This window comes from Pongo abelii, chromosome X, assembly GCF_028885655.2.
Source record: "Pongo abelii isolate AG06213 chromosome X, NHGRI_mPonAbe1-v2.0_pri, whole genome shotgun sequence".
Taxonomy (NCBI): Eukaryota; Metazoa; Chordata; class Mammalia; order Primates; family Hominidae; genus Pongo; species Pongo abelii.
Window position 1 is genome coordinate 11,177,044 of NC_072008.2, and position 18,475 is coordinate 11,195,518.

The 18,475-nt window shown below is 38.7% G+C and overlaps 1 protein-coding gene across 3 annotated transcripts in view; it reads right to left on the minus strand.

Moving 5' to 3' along the window:
• The window catches only part of ARHGAP6 (Rho GTPase activating protein 6), a 541,363-nt gene that overhangs the window by 11,909 nt on the left and 510,979 nt on the right, over nt 1-18,475 (minus strand). For all 3 annotated transcript variants that reach the window (XM_002831374.5, XM_054544332.2, XM_054544331.2), the window contains exon 10: nt 6,600-6,697. In XM_002831374.5, the coding sequence (XP_002831420.2) occupies nt 6,600-6,697 (98 nt within the window). The remainder of the gene's footprint in view (nt 1-6,599; nt 6,698-18,475) is intronic.

Sequence of the window (18,475 nt, forward strand, 5' to 3'; positions counted from 1 at the left end):
GCAGTTAATGCTTCATAATTTCCAGGGTATTGAGGCCAACAGCTACCGCCACTCAATAGGACTCTTTGCTGTTACACTGTACTGGTAAAGTCAGATTTCTTGTCTGAAAATTTCCCGAAACCCTTTCTGATTTGAAAAATCCTAGTAAAAGAAAAACAGAAATTATAATCTGTCACATAACACTCCATGTTTGTGAAAAAAGATCTTTTTAATGATGAGCTTTGAAAGATTAAAAGAAATGATCTATGTGATATTTGGTAAGTTAAATGTGATACCTTTAAATTAGAAGAAAGCCTAATGCTCCCCCAGAATGAAGAAGGCAGATTTGTCATTCAATAGGATGAACATCTAGCTAAACAATACAATTATTTTTCAGTACTGAAATTTTATTTTTTTTCAGACTAGTGCAGATCTTCAACCATGCTCTTGATACACTAGTCACCAGTTTTGCTAATTTTTAAAATTAATTCTAGTTTAATTTTTTTTCAGTAAAAAATTTGTGAAGGCTACTAATAGAATTAACCACAATGAAATTTAAATATATATACCTGAGTTTAGTTCATCCATATCTGCCTTCTCTCCAGATGCAGTTAAATTTGTTCTATTTTGACCTTGTTTCCAGAGTATAGAAGGGAAGATACTTTACTTAGCCTTATTTAATTAATATTCTATTTCTGGGGAGCCCCTGAGGTTTGATAGAATAAGAGCAAATCTTTATATGTTTCCTCAAGCCTATATTTAAAAATTACAAGACCTGTTGCTGAAACTAGTTACTGTGTCACAGATGATCTGAGCTCTGCTGAGCTCTCCTGAGCTCTGGATTTATGGGGGATTTTCACATTAATCATGCTTAGTTCTGCAAAGCATCCCTTATGCGGAACTTAGGGGCCCCGAGATGCCTCAGGCAAAAGAAAACTGTGTACCTCTATTATACATGGTTTTACGTATAATTTTTTTCCCAGAACATCAAAGCAGCTGAAAAAATTGAAAAATTGAAGATACCTTCGAACCTATAACATTTATATTAAATTTAAATGTTTTATGTATGCCCAAACAGAATTTCCTTATTATTTTATTTCAGGTTAATTTAGTTAGAACTTATTTAAGATTGTCACTTCGTCAAGAGAAATTGTCAAACATAGCAATTCTCTCAGTTGGAACCAAGATAAAGTAGATTTTGAAAATTTTGCTTTGGGAGCTGAGGCAGGAAGATCGCTTGAGCCCAGGCGGTTGAGGCTGCAATGAACCATGGTCGTGCCACTGTACTCCAGCCTGGGTGACAGAGCGAGACCCTGTCTCAAAAAATAAATATGGCTTATGAGTTGCTTCCATTTAAGGCAGCAGCACATATTTTACCTTTTGTTTCAGGTTCTATGACTAAGCATGGCTAGTCTTTTAAAAATTTTGATATTTTCTTTATCAAACATTTTTGGCATTAGCTTGGATTTTTAAAAAACATTACATTGCAACATAATCAATTTTGCTGACTGAGTTTTCTGGCATTCCCTTAAATTCTGTGTCTAGGCAAGTGTCTCACTTGCCTCTCACTAAGTCCCAGTCCTACTGTGATTCCTTTGTTTTGTTGCAAATATTCACATTCAACATATCCTGTCCTGTTTGATTAACCTCCCATTCGCATTCCCTATTTCCTCACATCCTTAAATCAAACGGTAGGGGAACTATTTTAAGTACCTTTGAAGAAAAGAGCATATTTAATGCTAGTAAATATACCTGACAAGTATACATTTTTTTAAATCAAAGTCTTGCCTTCTTTTTTTTTTTTTTTTTTCCTAGAGACAAGGTCTTACTCTGTTGCCCAGGTTGGAGTGCACTGGCATAATCTTGGCTCACTGCAGCCACAAAACCCTGGGCTCAGGTGATCCTCCTGCCTCATCCTCCCGAGTAGCCGGGAGTACAGGCATAAGCCACCATGCTCAGATAATTTTTAAATTTTTCTTTAGTAGAGATGGGGTCTTGCTATGGCGACCAGGCTGGTCACAAACTCCTGGTCTTGCATTCTTAGTCATAAAAATCTCTTCTAATCTCCCTCTGGCATCCCGTTTTGGTTGAAGCCAAACATTTAAGCAGACAAGCATGAGAAAAAACAAGGAATTATCCTTTAACTCCTCCAATACCGATGTTGCATAAAGAAGTGAAAAACCCAAATCAAAACAAAACATTAAGTTCCCAAATATCACTAAATGTTTGCTCTTTCAAAACGGAAATTATAATATTTTCTTGTTCTTGGTTTTACAATCTTTTGAAAACTTGTTTCTTTTCCCCTCCAAATAAAATCTTGTGCAGTTTCCACTTGGCCTCACAGGAATGTAAAGCTTTATTTAGGTATGTGAACTGGTGGCAGAGAACAGAAGCTTCAGGAAAAAAAAAAATCAAAGGGTTAGAAGCAAATATAGTGTTTGCTTTTAGACACAATGCCATAACTTAAAGTGAATGGGTTCTCTCTTGTGTCATATTGCCTGGAAGGTTGCTATCTCATGAAAACCAAAGTAGAATCTAGTGATGGCCAAGCCTTTGGTAAGTAGTTGTAAATGAGCAAATTGGTGATGTTTATTATAAACCAGACTACATACTAAGAGCATAATTCTGTATTTAAGTTGGTGCTACTTTTTATCTCTAGTTTACACATGAGGAAACTAGAGAGAGAGATCTATCTATGTATTAACAGATATTAACTCTTAACTAATAGACTGCATATATAATAGCAATAAAAATGGAATTCAAACGTAGGCAATCTGGCTCTGGATCTGAAATGGTAACCAGTCTATTAAACTACACAAGCATGTGTTATTGACAGATAACTGACGACACAAACATGTGTTACTGATGGATAATTGACATACCAATGCAGCCAGCACCATCTGGCAGTTTAGGGTACTGTAATTTACTATAATTTAGCTTTACAATAATCTATTGTCACTGCTTCTTGACTTAAGCACCACCCCTCAGCCTGCCATTTAAGGGCTTCCACCTTCACTGCTGGCCAGCCTCTTTATTGTGCCCCCAGCTAGCCAACATATTTACTGTTATGTCCAGGTCCTGGTGCAAGCTCCCCAAATATCCAGGCCTGTTTATATCCTCCACAGTCTTCAAAGTTCACTGCAAATCCTTCCTCTTCTCAGAAGCTATCTCTGAGACTTCAAATCACACTTCTTTTCCTTCTCCAAACTCCAAGTGGATTCATGGTCTGGAGCATTGATTTCCTTCCTTTGCCAACACAAGGATGCCTTTTTAATGTCAAAAATCACCCAGCTCAAACTCCCATGTGATAGTAAATTTGTGATACACAACGTGGTAGATCTAAGCTAGGGGTTCTTAACCCTGGTTGCTCATTAAAATCATGCAAGAGACTTTAAAAAAAATCCAAATGTCCAGATTGCAGCCCATAAAAATGAACCAGAATCTCTGAGGGATGGCCCAGGCATAGTTGTTCTTCAAGCTCCCAGGTGATTCCAAGGGGCTGGTGAGTCTGAGAGCCAGTGGGCCAGCACCTATTGTTTTACATTCTACCCTTGGAGGCCTCCTCCAACAAGTCTGAAAGCTCCTAAAAGCAAGAATATACTTTGATATTTTAAGCTTTTTAAACTCAAAGTGTGGATCGTGGACCAGTAGTATCAGGATCACTTGGGAGCTTGTTAGAAATTCAGATTCATAGACTACCTCCCCGAGTCCTACTGATTCAGAAAGAGCATTTTAACAAGATCTGGTGATACCTATGCATAGTAAAGTTTGAGAAGCATGAGTGAGTGAGTTTAAAACACAAAAAGACCACCTACTTTGGGAGGCTGAGGTGGATGGATCACAAGGTCAGGAGTTCAAGACCAGTCTGACCAACCTAGTGAAACCCCATCTCTACTAAAAATACATAAATTAGCCAGGTGTGGTGGCATGCACCTGTAATCCCAGCTACTTGGGAGGCTGAGGCAGGAGAATCGCTTGAACCCAGGAGGTGGGGATTGCAGTGAGCCGAGATTGTGCCACTGTACTCCAGCCTGGGTGACAGAGTGAGACTTGATCTCAAAAAAAAAAAAAAAAAAAAAAAAAAGGCAGCTACAGCTAGAGTGGTAGCACTCTGGAGCTCAAGCCTCAAAAGGCCACTAAAAGTAAACATTCATTTATTAACATATGCGTTTTTACTTCATGACGTCATTCTCTGCCTTCTGGGCTGTTCCTTGGCCTGTACCTAGAGGAACACAAACAAAAACCAAACACTTTCTTCTCCTAAGTACATCTTCCCCCAGTGTTTTCTGTTCACTGATAATGCTAGTCTCTGACATACACAGAGCTCCTATGGGCTCATTCTTCTTTTCTTGGAAACCCTGACACTCACCTAAGATCTTGGTCTAGGGTCTGCTCACCTACACTTTAAAATTCTACTTCTTACTCTTACGGATAGGGAACAGAAGGGGCTCGACAATTGTACAGCTTGGGATGGGCTTAATATGTGTGCTTCTTCCTTTTCCTAATAGAAGAGAAAGAAAGGTTTGCTTTTTACCATGGCATTTATATGCAAAGAGCATATTTGAAAATCATGTAAAAATAACTTCTATCAACTGTTCTTTAAAGAATAGTGTTTATCTATCTAATAATGCCACACAAAAGCAGAAATCTGACAAGGCAAAAATCAGTGGTTTTCCTCAAAAGTGTGTGTTTGGTAGCTTTCCCACACAGTACCAACCATACGTTATAAGTGCAGTTTAAATGAGGGGCTCATAAATAGAAATGCCAGCATGTCTCTTTTCTGTACAAGGGAGGGAAATAAATGAGTTTATTAAAATTATGTTGGTGCATGATCTGCTGAAAAGAAAAGCCATTTGTTAATATAAATTAGGACTTATACCTTGATGAGGGTTAGAGATCTAGGAAAAATTTAAGTGTAAGCCTAATTCTCTGATATGAAAAGCAAGACCATAAAATACTAGCTCATCTATACAATTTGAATATAATTTTACTCACTCATGGCTCTTGGGGCTTAAATCCAGGCCTTACTTTCAACAGAATTTGGTCCTATTTAAATCAGAATTTGGCCTGATAATGAATGGCCCAGACAGAGATTTTTTAAAGTAGATCTGAAAGGATAATCCAATTAAAAGGTCTTCCCTGCTAAGCAGGAAATGGAGTGAAGCTGAATTTAGCTGTGCTATCAACGTAATGACCTGGGAAAGGAGGAGGTCGAACAACATGGAATTCCTTTTCACCGAATTTCTCTAAATAATATAACTTTTTAAGTATCTGCAATAATCATGAGTGAAAATTAATTTATCAAGTTCAACACCAATATACAGGAATAACTTAACATGTGTTACTGTTTATAAGACACCATTGATTAAGACATGCAATTATTTTATTTGTTTGTTTATTTATTATTATGAGACAGAGTGTCACTCTGTCGCCCAGGCTGGAGTGCAGTGGTGCAGTCTCGGCTCACTGCAACTTCCACCTCCCCAGTTCAAGCGATTCTCCCATCTCAGCCTCACAAGTAGCTGGGATTACAGGCACCTGTCACCATGCCTGGCTAATTTTTGTATTTTTAGTAGAGAGGGGGTTTAGCCATGTTGGCCAGGTTGGTCTCGAACTCCTGACCTCAGGTGATCTGCCCGCCTCGGCCTCCCAAAGTGCTGGGATTACAGGTACGGGATTACGTTAGGAGCTTATCATTGGTTATAAGATTAGTCTCAGTTTCAGAGATCATAAGGCATGGGAGAAACATATCTTAGAATTGCTGAAATTTAGTAGGTTAAAAGTATAACAAAAGTGATAATTTTATAAGAGCATAGCAACAACTTTTCCTGTCACAAATTTATGGTTTGGTGTCATGGTGGTGATACTACTCCTGGTTAATGATGCTATATTATGCCCTTAACTGGTTATGCCAAATGCTCAGCATCCCCACACCCTCTGCCTCTGCAGCAAAGATTGGAAGTAACCATAAAATCTGACTAATGCAAAAACTCTGCGCTCCTCCTTTGGGAGCAAAAATGGCAGCAAGCCATAGCCTGCAGCATGGCTTGCATTTTACTAATTGCAAACATGAGTGCATGTAGAAACCCATGTGCATTTTTATCAAAATAATACTAGCTATAAAAAGTGGGAGAGCCAAGAGGGTGCACACCTCTAATTTCAAATGGGCACCTAGGCCTCAGCTAAGGTCTGTCTTGTGGTTTGATAATGGGTTAATCCCACTGGTAAAGCTGCATAAGCAAGATGCATTCAGGCGCAGCCTTAAGGGCCCCTACGCACGCTTATCAGAATTCTAGAAGTAGAATCATTGACGTGTATTATAGTCCCTTGCCAGTAATATGTGCTTTTTCCCTGTAAATGAAGTCAAAAGGACCCTGAGAGGCTAGAGAAAGCTGAAAATAAAACAGAAAAATCTTGTAATGTGGTTTCTAATTTGGTAAGTGGATTGATGGGACCTGAAGCATTTTCTGGTTAGATGGACTGATCAGAATTGCCAAAAAGTTGCCAAAATTCCACTTCAGGTCACCCTGCACGTAGTTGTGTAAACCTTTCCAATTTCTCAGAAATGGAAATAGAAATCTCCAATGCGGCTTTAGAAGATGGAACACTGGAATACTCACGATGATTGGGAAGCCTTTCTTCTGAGTAAATAGTCCACGACATCAGGATCGGTCTCTAACAGGCTGATCAGCACTTCGTTCTGGAGATCTGGGGGAACCTGAAGGAGCCAAATGTTGAGGCATAAATAAAACCATTCCAGAAACAGGCAAAATATGGTCACTGACAATTTTACTGTAGCATAAAACAGAGCCCTAAAAGTTGCAAGAGAGCAGAATGATTTGCTGGTTAAAACCAAACCTATGCCAACCCATGCAGCTGCTTTAATTCTTAGGACCAACTGGATGATTACCAACAGTCATATTCAATCCAAAATGTCACCCCTCATATGCCTGGAGATACAACTGAACCACTTGGATGCGTTTATTGCTCAGGCTAGATTTTCTTGGTTTTGAATAAGGAAAATATCATGGTTCAGAGAAATAGTATCCATAATTTATTGCCCAATGGGGGCACTTTCTAGAGTTCGCATTTATAATTATGCCAAGACAGCAGGCAGAGTTCTGGAATATATGATCAGTTTATTAAGAAGGCAGGCCCTTGAGCCAGACTGCTTGGGTTTGAATCTTAGCCACGCCAGTCACTAGCTGTGGGACCCTTGACAAGGTACATTGACAAGGATCTTCCTAGATCTCAGTTTGCTCACGTGTAAAATGGGGATAACAATAGTACTCACCACGAAGCATTGCTATGGTGATTAAATGACTTATTATATGTTGAGACTTTAAAACAGTACTTGGTCAATGGTAAATACTCAAAAAATTGCTGGCTACTACGTTTGCATATGTCACTTTGTTATTCGGTGCCTGCCTTTACTCCTTTCTTGCACCTGGTCCATCAATGATGAAAAGTTTCTCACTTTGTAATTTGTTAGGCATCCAGTAGAGTTCTATAGATGAGCATCATATGTTTCTCTAAGCCTAATCCATCCACAGTACATTAGAAGATGGCCTCACAACCCTAAGTCATCTGTGTGGAAATGTTCTATAAGAGATGATTGAACCCAGCTCTGACTTGTGGTTTCTTATTCCATAGAAGCTGATAGCTCAACCAAAGGAAACTCAAAACTATTGAGAGAAAATAAAATTTCAGTCTGATTCTCTCACACATGAGCTCAGAGAGAAGACTTTTTAAAACTACAGGGTCACGTCTTCTGAAAATAAGTGGTTGGTGGAAGAATTTGCTTCTTGCCTCTTGCAGAACTCTACGGTTCTTGAGCTCTGAGAATCTGGAAACAATTTTATTAATAAAAACAGGGATGAGAAAGCAAGGAAATGCGTTCTGTCTCTTACAAATCTGTTCATCCTACTTGATCGTACTTGATGAACCTTTGATACAACAGCTTTCAAATTTGTCTGCTATTTCCTTAACATGTGCATCACATTTCTTCTCTATGTGGTTTTCAGAATGCCATGGTCAAGACACTCATTTACTGGAAACTCTTTTTATTCCCATGGCTGAAGCCATCCACTTGCATGCTCTCCTCAATCTGTCTTTCCCATCTTCTCCCCCAGCAGTCATTCCACACAAGCTCTACTTCAGCACCACTGTGCTTCTCCCTCAGGTCTTCTCTTCCCTCCCTTCCTTTCATTCATTGCATAAATGTTGAGTGAATGCTTCCTGAGTGCCAGGTATTGGATGCTGGGAATTCAGTTACAAACCAAACAGACAATAATCCTTGTCTCCATGAAGCTGATAACAAATATGGAAAGACGGGCATTAAACAAACATACAAGAAAAACAAAGAGAAACACATGGCAAAGAAGGGCAATGAGAAATGCTTGGGAAGATGCAGTTTTAAATAGGATTGTCAGTCCCAGAGAAGCTGACATTTTAGCAGAAAACTCAAATTGATGAAGGAGTTGGAGAAAATCATTCCAGGTAGAAGGAAGGAAAAGAAAGCCAATGATAAAGGTCTTGAGTCAAGAGTGATGAGGAGGCCTATGAGGCTGGAAGAGAGTAGGAAAGGAGGCAGGTGGTCGGAAGGGGTCATGGGGCCAGAACAAGGTGTCATGGAGTCTTATGGGTCATAATAAGGACTTCTGCTGTTACTTGCAGTGGGTGGGGATCCACTGGAGATTTTGAACAGATGACTAACATGAAGCAGCATCACTCTGGCTGCTGAGTTGAGAGTAAAATGCATGGAGCCATAGATAAAGCAAGGAGAGCAGAGAGGGGCTGCTGATCTACCCAGATAAGATGGTGGGTCCTGAACCAGGACAGTGAGTGATGAGAAATATTTCCACTGTGGACATAGTGAGGATAGAAGTGATAGCATTAATTTATTGGATGGAGAGAGAGAAGAGAGGGAGAGGTAGAAGAAAAGATGACCTCAATGCTTGGGGCCTAGGCAACTAGAAAGATGGAGTTGCTGTTGAGTGGTTTGGAGAAGCTGCAGGAGGAGAAGGTTGGGGATCAAGTTTTGGAGTGTGGTTTTGATATGATAATGTTTAGAGGTTTGCGAGACATCCAAATGAAGGAGATATCTTGTAGATAGTTGGCAATAAGGATTCAGAGTTCATAGGAGAGGTCTGGGTTGAACATAGACATTTAAGAGACACATATAGATGGTATTTAAAACCCTGTGACCAGCTGCAGTGGCCTGGGAATGAAAATGGGGAGAAGGGAAAGGGCAGGATATTTAGGTCAAGGGTGACATTATTCTCTTACTGTATAAATTAAACAAACAGAAAGACATCATTTTTACTGTATTTTTTTCAAAGATCATCACCCAATGGCCATGTGCTATTATAACAGTTTTTTAAAACGTAACACCTAAAGGGTGAAAATGAGAAGAAAGAGAGCTCATATTTTTTTAATGAACAGCAAAGCAAAAAATAATATAGGACAAAAATGTATGCCCCGATCTCTTTTTTAGAAGAAAATTCCATAAACAAATTAGGAAAAGTACTTGCATTTTCATCCAGTTAGTTTAATTTAAAATTTGCTAGGCTTTGACATGTAATAAAAAGTTTCGTGGCTGGGCGCGGTGGCTCACGCCTGTAATCCTAGCACTTTGGGAGGCCGAGGTGGGCGGATCATGAGGTCAGGAGATCGAGACCATCCTGGCTAACATGGTGAAACCCCGTCTCTACTAAAAATACAAAAAAAAAAAAAAAAAAAAAAAGCCGGGCGTGGTGGTGAGCGCCTGTAGTCCCAGCTACCTGGGAGGCTGAGGCAGAACAATGGCGTGAATCCGGGAAACGAAGCTTGCAGTGAGCCGAGATCACGCCACTGCACCCCAGCCTGGGTGACAGAGCGAGACTCTGTCTCAAAAAAAAAAAAAAAAAAAAAAAATTTCGCTCCAAGCACTAATCCATTCTTGGATTTAATTAAAGAATAAACAATTAGAGTGCAAGCCCTTCAGAGTGGTGCAAGCATGACAATATTAATTATTTGAGAGTATGTAGTATGTCTAAGATAAATTATCAACTTGGATGCATTATTAGAATAGGTTTCAGAAGTATCATTACTTAAAAAATAACTTTCCATAAATTTTTGTCAAGCTAGTCTGCAATTCAGAGGTTTTCCTCATTCAGCTAGGCGAGCAATCATAATTATTGAGGTCTATTTTATGTAGCATATGTGACTCTTACTTGGTAACAAATGCAAATAGGAAGGGTCACAGTTATAAATCTATCTATAGTTTCCTTTTAAAAGGCCCATGGTACCATTTTGGCTTGGAGACACTATTCACAAATGCATAAAAAAGATATAGTTTAAAATTGTAAATCCATGTATTACAGGAAGGCAAATAATATTTTCCTATGTATTATGCAAAACTAACTACAGTTGTATATAATTCATTAGTTAATTTATTTATAATCCATTTTGTTACAGAGTGATTTAAGGCAGCTTCAAAATGTATGTGATTAAACCACGTTTTAAAAAATAAAGGAATGATTCAGAAAATTGGAGTCAGTGGGAAAATGAGGTAAAAAATTTGAAATGATGCCTGAAACTGATTTTTTAATGTTCATACAACAGCACCCAGTACTGTTTTCCTATAATTCTTCTAATCTTTTGCTATAACTGCACATTTCATTTCCTAACATTTAATAAAAATTTCAAAGTACTGGCTCAGTTAAATTGGATGAACATTTATTTCTCTATTAATTTAGGTACTTAATGGAGAAATAAAAGTCAAGTAAATAAACTGATAGGAAACAGCAGCTTGAAATAAGTAAGAAAGAAATATCTAGGTAGACCACTGACTTAAGCATATCTTTTCAGGAATTAGGATGCTGTAAAAAAAATCTGACTGAGGCAACAGCCCCTGAAATCCAGTTTTGGCTCTGCTGTTTATAATTAATATAAACTTGGACACATCAATCACCTTCTTTAGGATTCTGTTCCCACATCTGAAAACATATGCATATTCATTTTACTTAATGGGGGGTGTTATGGGAATCAAAAGCGCTAAAAAAAATTGAAAATAGATTACCAATTGCAAAGAGATCTAGTAATAAAATGTTTTATTAGAAATAGATGAAATAAGTTAAACACTTGAAAAAATAAAAGCAGATAACATGGAGATGGACAATATTTGTTCTGCAATTATTAGTTTTTATTAACAGTCATCCATTCACTCTCAGAGAAGAAGCACTCTCTTCTCTTTTGTTTAACACTTCTTTTGGGTAACTCAGTTATAGGATTTTCTCTTGCTATGTCTCTGCTTCTAATCCCCCTCTGAATTTCTGGAGTTACAGCCTATGACCTCTTGGCCCTTAACTGCAATGGTCTTGAAGCCAGACTCTGTGTAGCCTCCCCCTTCCAGTTCCTTTTGCTAGACCTTGAATCTTCCCACCATTCACGTCATTAGAAGGTAAGTTTCCTGAAGGCAGGGATTATCTGATTTGTTTACCCAGAACTGAAACAGGCTCAGAAATTTGTAGTTTTCTGTCAGCTAGCCTCCCTCAAAGCTAGGGCAAGATCATGTATGCACATGCTGGTACCTGAAGGGGGGCATGTAGGAGCTTCTGGAAAAGGTTATCTTCCCTATTGAAAATGGGTGCATGAAAAGAAACATCATCTCTTCATTAATCGATGCAATGATGGCTGGAAGAGATGCTGTTATCAACTGTAGCCATTTTGCAGCTGAAGATGGCAGAGCAGAGAGAGAGCAAAGTACTACCGAGCTGCTGAAACTGTGCCCCCCGCATATTTACTGTGTCACATAATAAATGCTAATGTTGAAAGCCATTTGCAGTTGATTATTGTTCTCCTTGCCAGTCAAATGTTTCTTAAATGATGTCTCATTTTCCTCCTCTAACTTTGCCTTCCTACTCTTTCCTCTCTGGAAGCTCTTACCTGCACTTCTATGACCCTCACCCCGTCATTCACTTACGCACTCACTTGCTCAATTTCATGCTCTTTCAGAATACAAGCTAGGGTGGTGATTTCTACCCAGTGGATGTGCAGTGAATGTTGCTGAAATGGCTAAAAATAATAATAATCTAAAATCACCCAGGATTATGGTCTGCATGTGTTATGTTGCCCTTGTCTAGATGTTTCTCTCTACTTATCAGTGGTACCTATATCATGCTGCAGCACAGTTTTCTTGTTATTCATTTCTAGAGTGGGAAAATAAATTTTCTTTCCCAACTGATTATCATCAGAATTTTTCTAAGTTCTTCAGCTATTTTTCTTATCAATACAAAAACTTCAAAACTTTTTGAAAAAGATAGCTCAATAATTAAACAACGTTTTCATTTTCTGCTTCTGGGATTTTTGTATACAGCAAAATGGGAACTAAGGAGAAGGGTAGTGAAAGACATATTACATTTTTTTAAAAATCAAGCAATTCTGCATGTTAAAAAGAAGAAACAAAACCCAGCCCAAAGTGATTCTTCATTTACAATTCATTGTTTCACATCAAAATCTCTGCTGGGCTTTAGTCAACCATGTAACAATTCTAGATATTTTCTAAGGGTACCATTTATGGTCGTGTTTATCTGGAGACTCAACTCCTTAGATTTTAATGAGTTCCTTCAAAGCATAATGCTATTCCAAAAATCAAAAGAACTTTGGCCCCTCCTGCTTCAGAGAAAAAAATGTAAACACTGCACATATGAAAGAATAAAACTGTCACAATTAAAATCTACCCGATCAAATTAAAAATGAAACCTTGAATTATTGCCTGGGGTATAATTGCTATGAGGTAGTTTATTCCATAAACCACTGAGAGAGAAAAGTGGTATGAGTTTTCTCCATTTACTAAGTCACCACAATAAACCATTAAGGGCTTTTCGAAGAGCTATTCCCAGGACCCAGCCCTACTGCACTTGTCACTGGATGTTCCACACCAATCCACCACTTTGCACTTGACCAAGAAGGATGCTTTAGCATTTAAAACCCAGCAAAAGTAAATATCACTGGACATCATGATGGCATTTTGTAGTTAACAAACACACTAAAAGAAATCACTTTGGCTGTTTATGGGAGCAAAAGCTCAAACGAGGACAGGCCCAGCTTAGAACCTTTGGCGTGGCTCTGTTGTGACAGGTGGTTTAATAATTTAAGGGGTCTGGGTGCACGGGAGGGTCAAGATGCATTAAATTCGGCAAATATTTCTCAAGTGCTTGATACATGTCAGGCAGCATGTTTTGGCAATTCAGGTACAATAGTGAACAAATACAGTGGAAGAGTCCAGGGCTCATGGAACGATGTTGGAGGATAACTCAAGCAAAGATGAAAGAAATCAGCAGTCTTTGCTCCGTGGCAACAGGTTAAAGGGAGTGGAAAAGGTTCAGGCATAATTTGCTTCTGCTTCCTTCCATCTTTGTGGGACACAAACAGTACACATGTTCTGTCTTTGCAGACAGGGCCAAGTGAGCAGGCTATAGCAGGAACACTGCTGGCTCTGGAAGCCATCTGCTGGCCTGAACATCAGGGGTGCTATGATTAGTCTAGCAGTATTACTGCTGTTAAAGGTCTTCATTCCTCATTTTCAGATTGGCTAAAATGTATTTTCTTGTTCTTTCCCCACAAATGGACTCCATATCTGAGATACCACATCAAAATGCCTCTTCTTTTGTGTGAGGAGGCATCATGCTGTAGAAATAATTCATTTAGTCACTGCATCACTTGGGCAAACAAACTTGGCTTACTCCTCATGAAATGGCAGTGAGATTTAAACAAGCCAATAATGTACGTAATGAGTAGCCCAACCCTGGCACATAGACAGTGGTATTTGTGATATATAGAAAAGGAAATGGAAATCATATATAATTATGTGGATATACTGGGAGGGGTGGTTTCTTGCTTGATGACCTGGATGAATGCTTGACTCTTTGACTTGGTGTGCAAAGTGGCTTTAAGAAAATGCGATTTGCATCAGGGAATGAAGAGAACACAAAGCAAAGCTTGGCTTCTGACTTGGAATCCTCATCACAGCCTCTGACCCTTGCTCCCAGTAGTGCTCATTTGAAATTTCCCACGTGCACTAAGCTGGTCCCCAGTTCAGGCTGACAACTCAGTGGGGTGGGAACACACTGGCTTTCCCACGTCTCCACTGCACTCTGGACTTTTCATCAGCTTACAAGGGTGGTGTCTTCTCTTTCTTGCCCCTCTCCTAAGAAGAAGCCCTAGTAAGAATCATTTAATGTCAGCCCTTAGAAGAAGCTGACAGTTTTCTCCATTCTGCTCTGAAGTTCTTACTAATCCCAAGAGCAATGATGAGTTTTCTCTGGAATTCCCAATATTAGTTACAGAAGTAACAACTTTCAGAACAATTCATGTATCAGTGACTTAGTCAGTGAGAGCTTTCTGGTTAGGATAATACCAATGACTTTGTGTAGATATTCATGATTCTTATCCTTGATTTCCAGTGCTCCCACAGAGTATCATTTTATGTTAGCCAGTTTTTCAACAGGTGTTGATATCAGAAGTGGAGGGTCATGATTTAAAGGTAAGGGAATATAAGCAGTATGGACACTGGACAAAATTGAAACAAAAATACTTTTTTTTCTAGTACTACATAATTGCAATATTTATTCAACAAATAATTACTGAGCACCCATCTTTTGCCATATACTTTCTAGGTGGTGTGAATGTCAGTGAACAGAACAAACAAAAATCTCTGCCTTTTTAAGGTTTGTATTCTATTAGGTTTCAATAAGCATAAAAATAAGTAAATTATATAGTGGGTTAAAAGGTAATAAATGCTATGGAATAAAAAGAGCAGAGTAAGGGCCTAGGAGTATATATGTGTGGGATCAGGTCACAGCATTATACACAGTGGGCAGAGTGGGCTTGATTTCCAAGAAAACACCCAAACATGCTTTGATAGAGCAGGCACCTTATCACTTTAATGTAATAATAGCAGAAATCTTTTTTTTAATGCATAATATATGTTAATTCTGTTCTAGGTCCCTTAAAATGTCATTTCTAATTCTTATAACAGTCCTGTAAATTAGGTCACGTTGTTTCATCTTTTGGCTAGGGAAGTTAACTGTGGGGGCCCAAGATTACATAGCAAATAAGTGGCTGTGCAGGGATTTGAATTTTGGTAGCTCATTCCAATGCACATGGTCTTTCTACCAGACCAGTGTTTCCCAAGATATGGTTTCCAAAGTTGTGGTTAGGAAACTACCAGAACTCTGTGGAGGTCTTCACTAGAAAGTGCAGATTATTTCTGGGCCCCATCCCAGTGCTACTCAATCTGATTCTCTGGAGTGCATCCTAGGAATCTGAATGTCTAAGTTTCCTTGCAACTCTGCTGCACACTCAAGTTTGAGAACCACCATTATAATCTAGTGCCTTCGTATTTTGATATCTGTGGTCATGATATCTGCTATTACGATCTATTTCCAGCTCAAGGATTTCCAAACCAGTACCTGAAAAGCAAACAACCAATGCAAAAGACTGTCCTAGCCAGACTCTTAAATTGTATGTCAACCTCTGCATCTAGGTTCCTCTTCTGTATTACGGGACGAAGCCAGATTCTTTTCTGCCCTTTCCCATTAACTCAGAGAGTGGCCACTTGGGAGAGGCAGTCTCAGCATCAGGAAATGAAGGATGTTAGAACACCCAAAAGAAATTTTGGGTCCCTGCCAGGCCTCTGTGAGCTTCTATATCCCTTCCACCAGTTATTTTATGGAATCACTGCCTCCAGGTCTGTTCTGCCTTCCAGGACAAGCTCACAGCTACCTTTCCTAACAAGTCTTCCTTTCTAATGCTAATAGAAGTGACACCTCCCTTTCCGAGCTCCTAAACCCAAGGACTGTGAAACTGCACAATTACTAACTACTTTTAACCATCAGGCCCTGGCTAGCTTCATCCTTCTTTGTTTGGAATTATAATTCTGAAAGCTTCTTTAAAAAGCCAAACAAAACAAAACAACATAGCGACATACAAGATTACATTTTTGTCCACCCATGCAGATCAGCTTTGCTGACCAACCACCAGCCTTGGTACAGCCGACTAGTTTCTCAACTGCCAAATATGCCAAGAGAATCTAAAATGTGATGAGATTAATTTTCTTCTGTGCTTTATAAAAAGGAAGGAAGGGAAGTCAGTGCTAGGGTATAGAACCATGCAGATTTTAGAACTAGAAGGGATCTTGGCTATCATTCATTCAAATCTAGTATTTGATAACTAAAGAAACAGAAACAGAAGAAGATGAGGTCATGTAGCCAATATATAACAGTGACAGGACAATAGTAAATTTTCTGGTTCCAGAGTCAGTTTCTTTTCATAGACCAAGACTTGAGATATTTGTCTCCCTTTTCCTCCCACTCCACTGTTATTTTTCTGAATATATGATTACCAGAATCCTTCTAAAGAGGTCAAGAATGATTACATTAATGGTTAACTTACTCCAAGAAAGGTATCCTTAATTTCTCCATGCCCAAATCTTTTCATATGTATAAGGAGTAAGGCTTGGTAATATGGAAATCATATGTCACAGAACAACCATTGAGTCATTCATTAATTCAACCAATATTTATTGTGTTCCTACCATGTCCCAGGCACGGGATAATGCAGTAAAGAAAGTACTATAGATAGAAATGGACCAAAAAAAATCATCCTGTCATGTAGTTTACATTTCAAGGGAGTGGGGAACATAAACGAGAAATCTGTAAGACCCAATGTTAACAGTGGTGAGTGCTAAGGGGAAAAAGCAGGGAAAGGAAATAGGGAGTGATGATGTGTGTGTGTGTGCGATGGAGGGTGGAGGTGCATTTTAGACAGGGTGGCCAGGAAAGGCCTCTATGAGAAGTAAAGACTATAACTGGAGACCAAAAGTATGAGAGAATGTTGACATCAATCCCTACAGAGAATGGCAAACAAAGATCAGATTTGGGAAAAGCTGGAAAAGGTAGAATACTGATGTTTTTATACTGTTCTTAGTAATTCAAGTGGCAGGAAATGGAAAGAAGAGGGATGGCACAATTAAAATGGCAGCAGCTGTATTTTCAAAGAAGCCAGGAAAAGTTTTGTTGGTATCTGAGTTGAAAAGAAATGCTCGATGATATGTGGTTTCATATAAACGAGAACTTTAATTAGATACTAGAATTAAGTTTGATGAGAAGTATTATTTTGTTAAAAAAAAATCCAGAGAACATGAAGTAATGCCAAGACTACTTGGCAAGATGATATGTGACTTAAACTTGATGAAAATGTTGAAAAGTTCAGACATTTGATTCATCCAAATATGTAGTTAATTATGAGGATTTAGGCTGACATGTAAATTTTATACAGAGTCAATTATTAATTCAACATTTTTTGAGAGCTTAGCATGTACAACCCAGGGACAGTGCTTCAGAGACACAAACAGGAGCAGGATGCCATTCTACCTCAGTGAACTTTTCATTTGCTCTTCCTCCTGGGGATCCAACCAGGATACATTTTCAAGCGTCCCTTGAAGTTAAGTGTGGCTTGTGCATAAGTTCTGGCCAATGAGATTTGAGTGGACAAAATGGATGACCTTTCTGGGGTTGCCCGTAAAACCCTAAAAAATGTCAGAGCCTCAAAATACAAGGAGCTGGGATTCCTAAATCACCACCTGGAAGGCTGTCCACCTAATACCTGATTAAACTTTATGTCAGAGTGATATTTATGTTTGTGTTAAAGTAAGTACTCAGATTTGAGGCAGCACGTGTTACCCAACTAATATAATTACTAATTAACACTTGCACAAACTGCTACAGTTTGCACAATACTTTCACGTATCAAATGATTCTGGTCACCACCCCGAGAATTACATCATCTTTTTGTTTTTCCCATTTCTAAAGCTAGAATTGATGCTTAATGAGTATTGAATTACTCGGTCACAATCACATAGGTAAGACACAGAGGGCAAATATTCTAAACCACTGGGTCTCAAATTTACAAAAAGTAATTAGTATAAGACAAACGTGGACATAAATCTTATGCAAAGCACTTGATAAGTGTAGACAAACTACTAAAGAAATTTAAAAGAGGTAACTAGAATTCTTGGTTGAAGGAGCCACAAAAGGCTCTAGTGGAATAGGCAGGCTTTATAGCGTTTGCAAATTGACAAGAGAAATGGGAGAAAAAACATGAAGAAGGTTCCTGTAAATTTTGACATGCAATATTAGTGGTGAACAGAAATAGAAGAGAGTTGGCATTTGTTTTAATGTTTCAAGGGAAGTTGTAGCAAGCAATGCAGTTTGATGAAGGAAAACAGGAACTGGTAATTCAATACAAATCAAAAAAATATTTATTGAGTGCCTGCCAGATGGAGGGCTTTCCAAAAGTGTACAGAGGATATGGAGAGGAGATAACAATGGTGCAGTCTTTGTTTTAAATGCATTTATACTCTACTAGGGGAAATGGTCATAAATTACTATACGCAATGTTGGGTAAGATAAACATCAGTAACAACAGTAATGGAGTGCAGGGGACAGAGAAG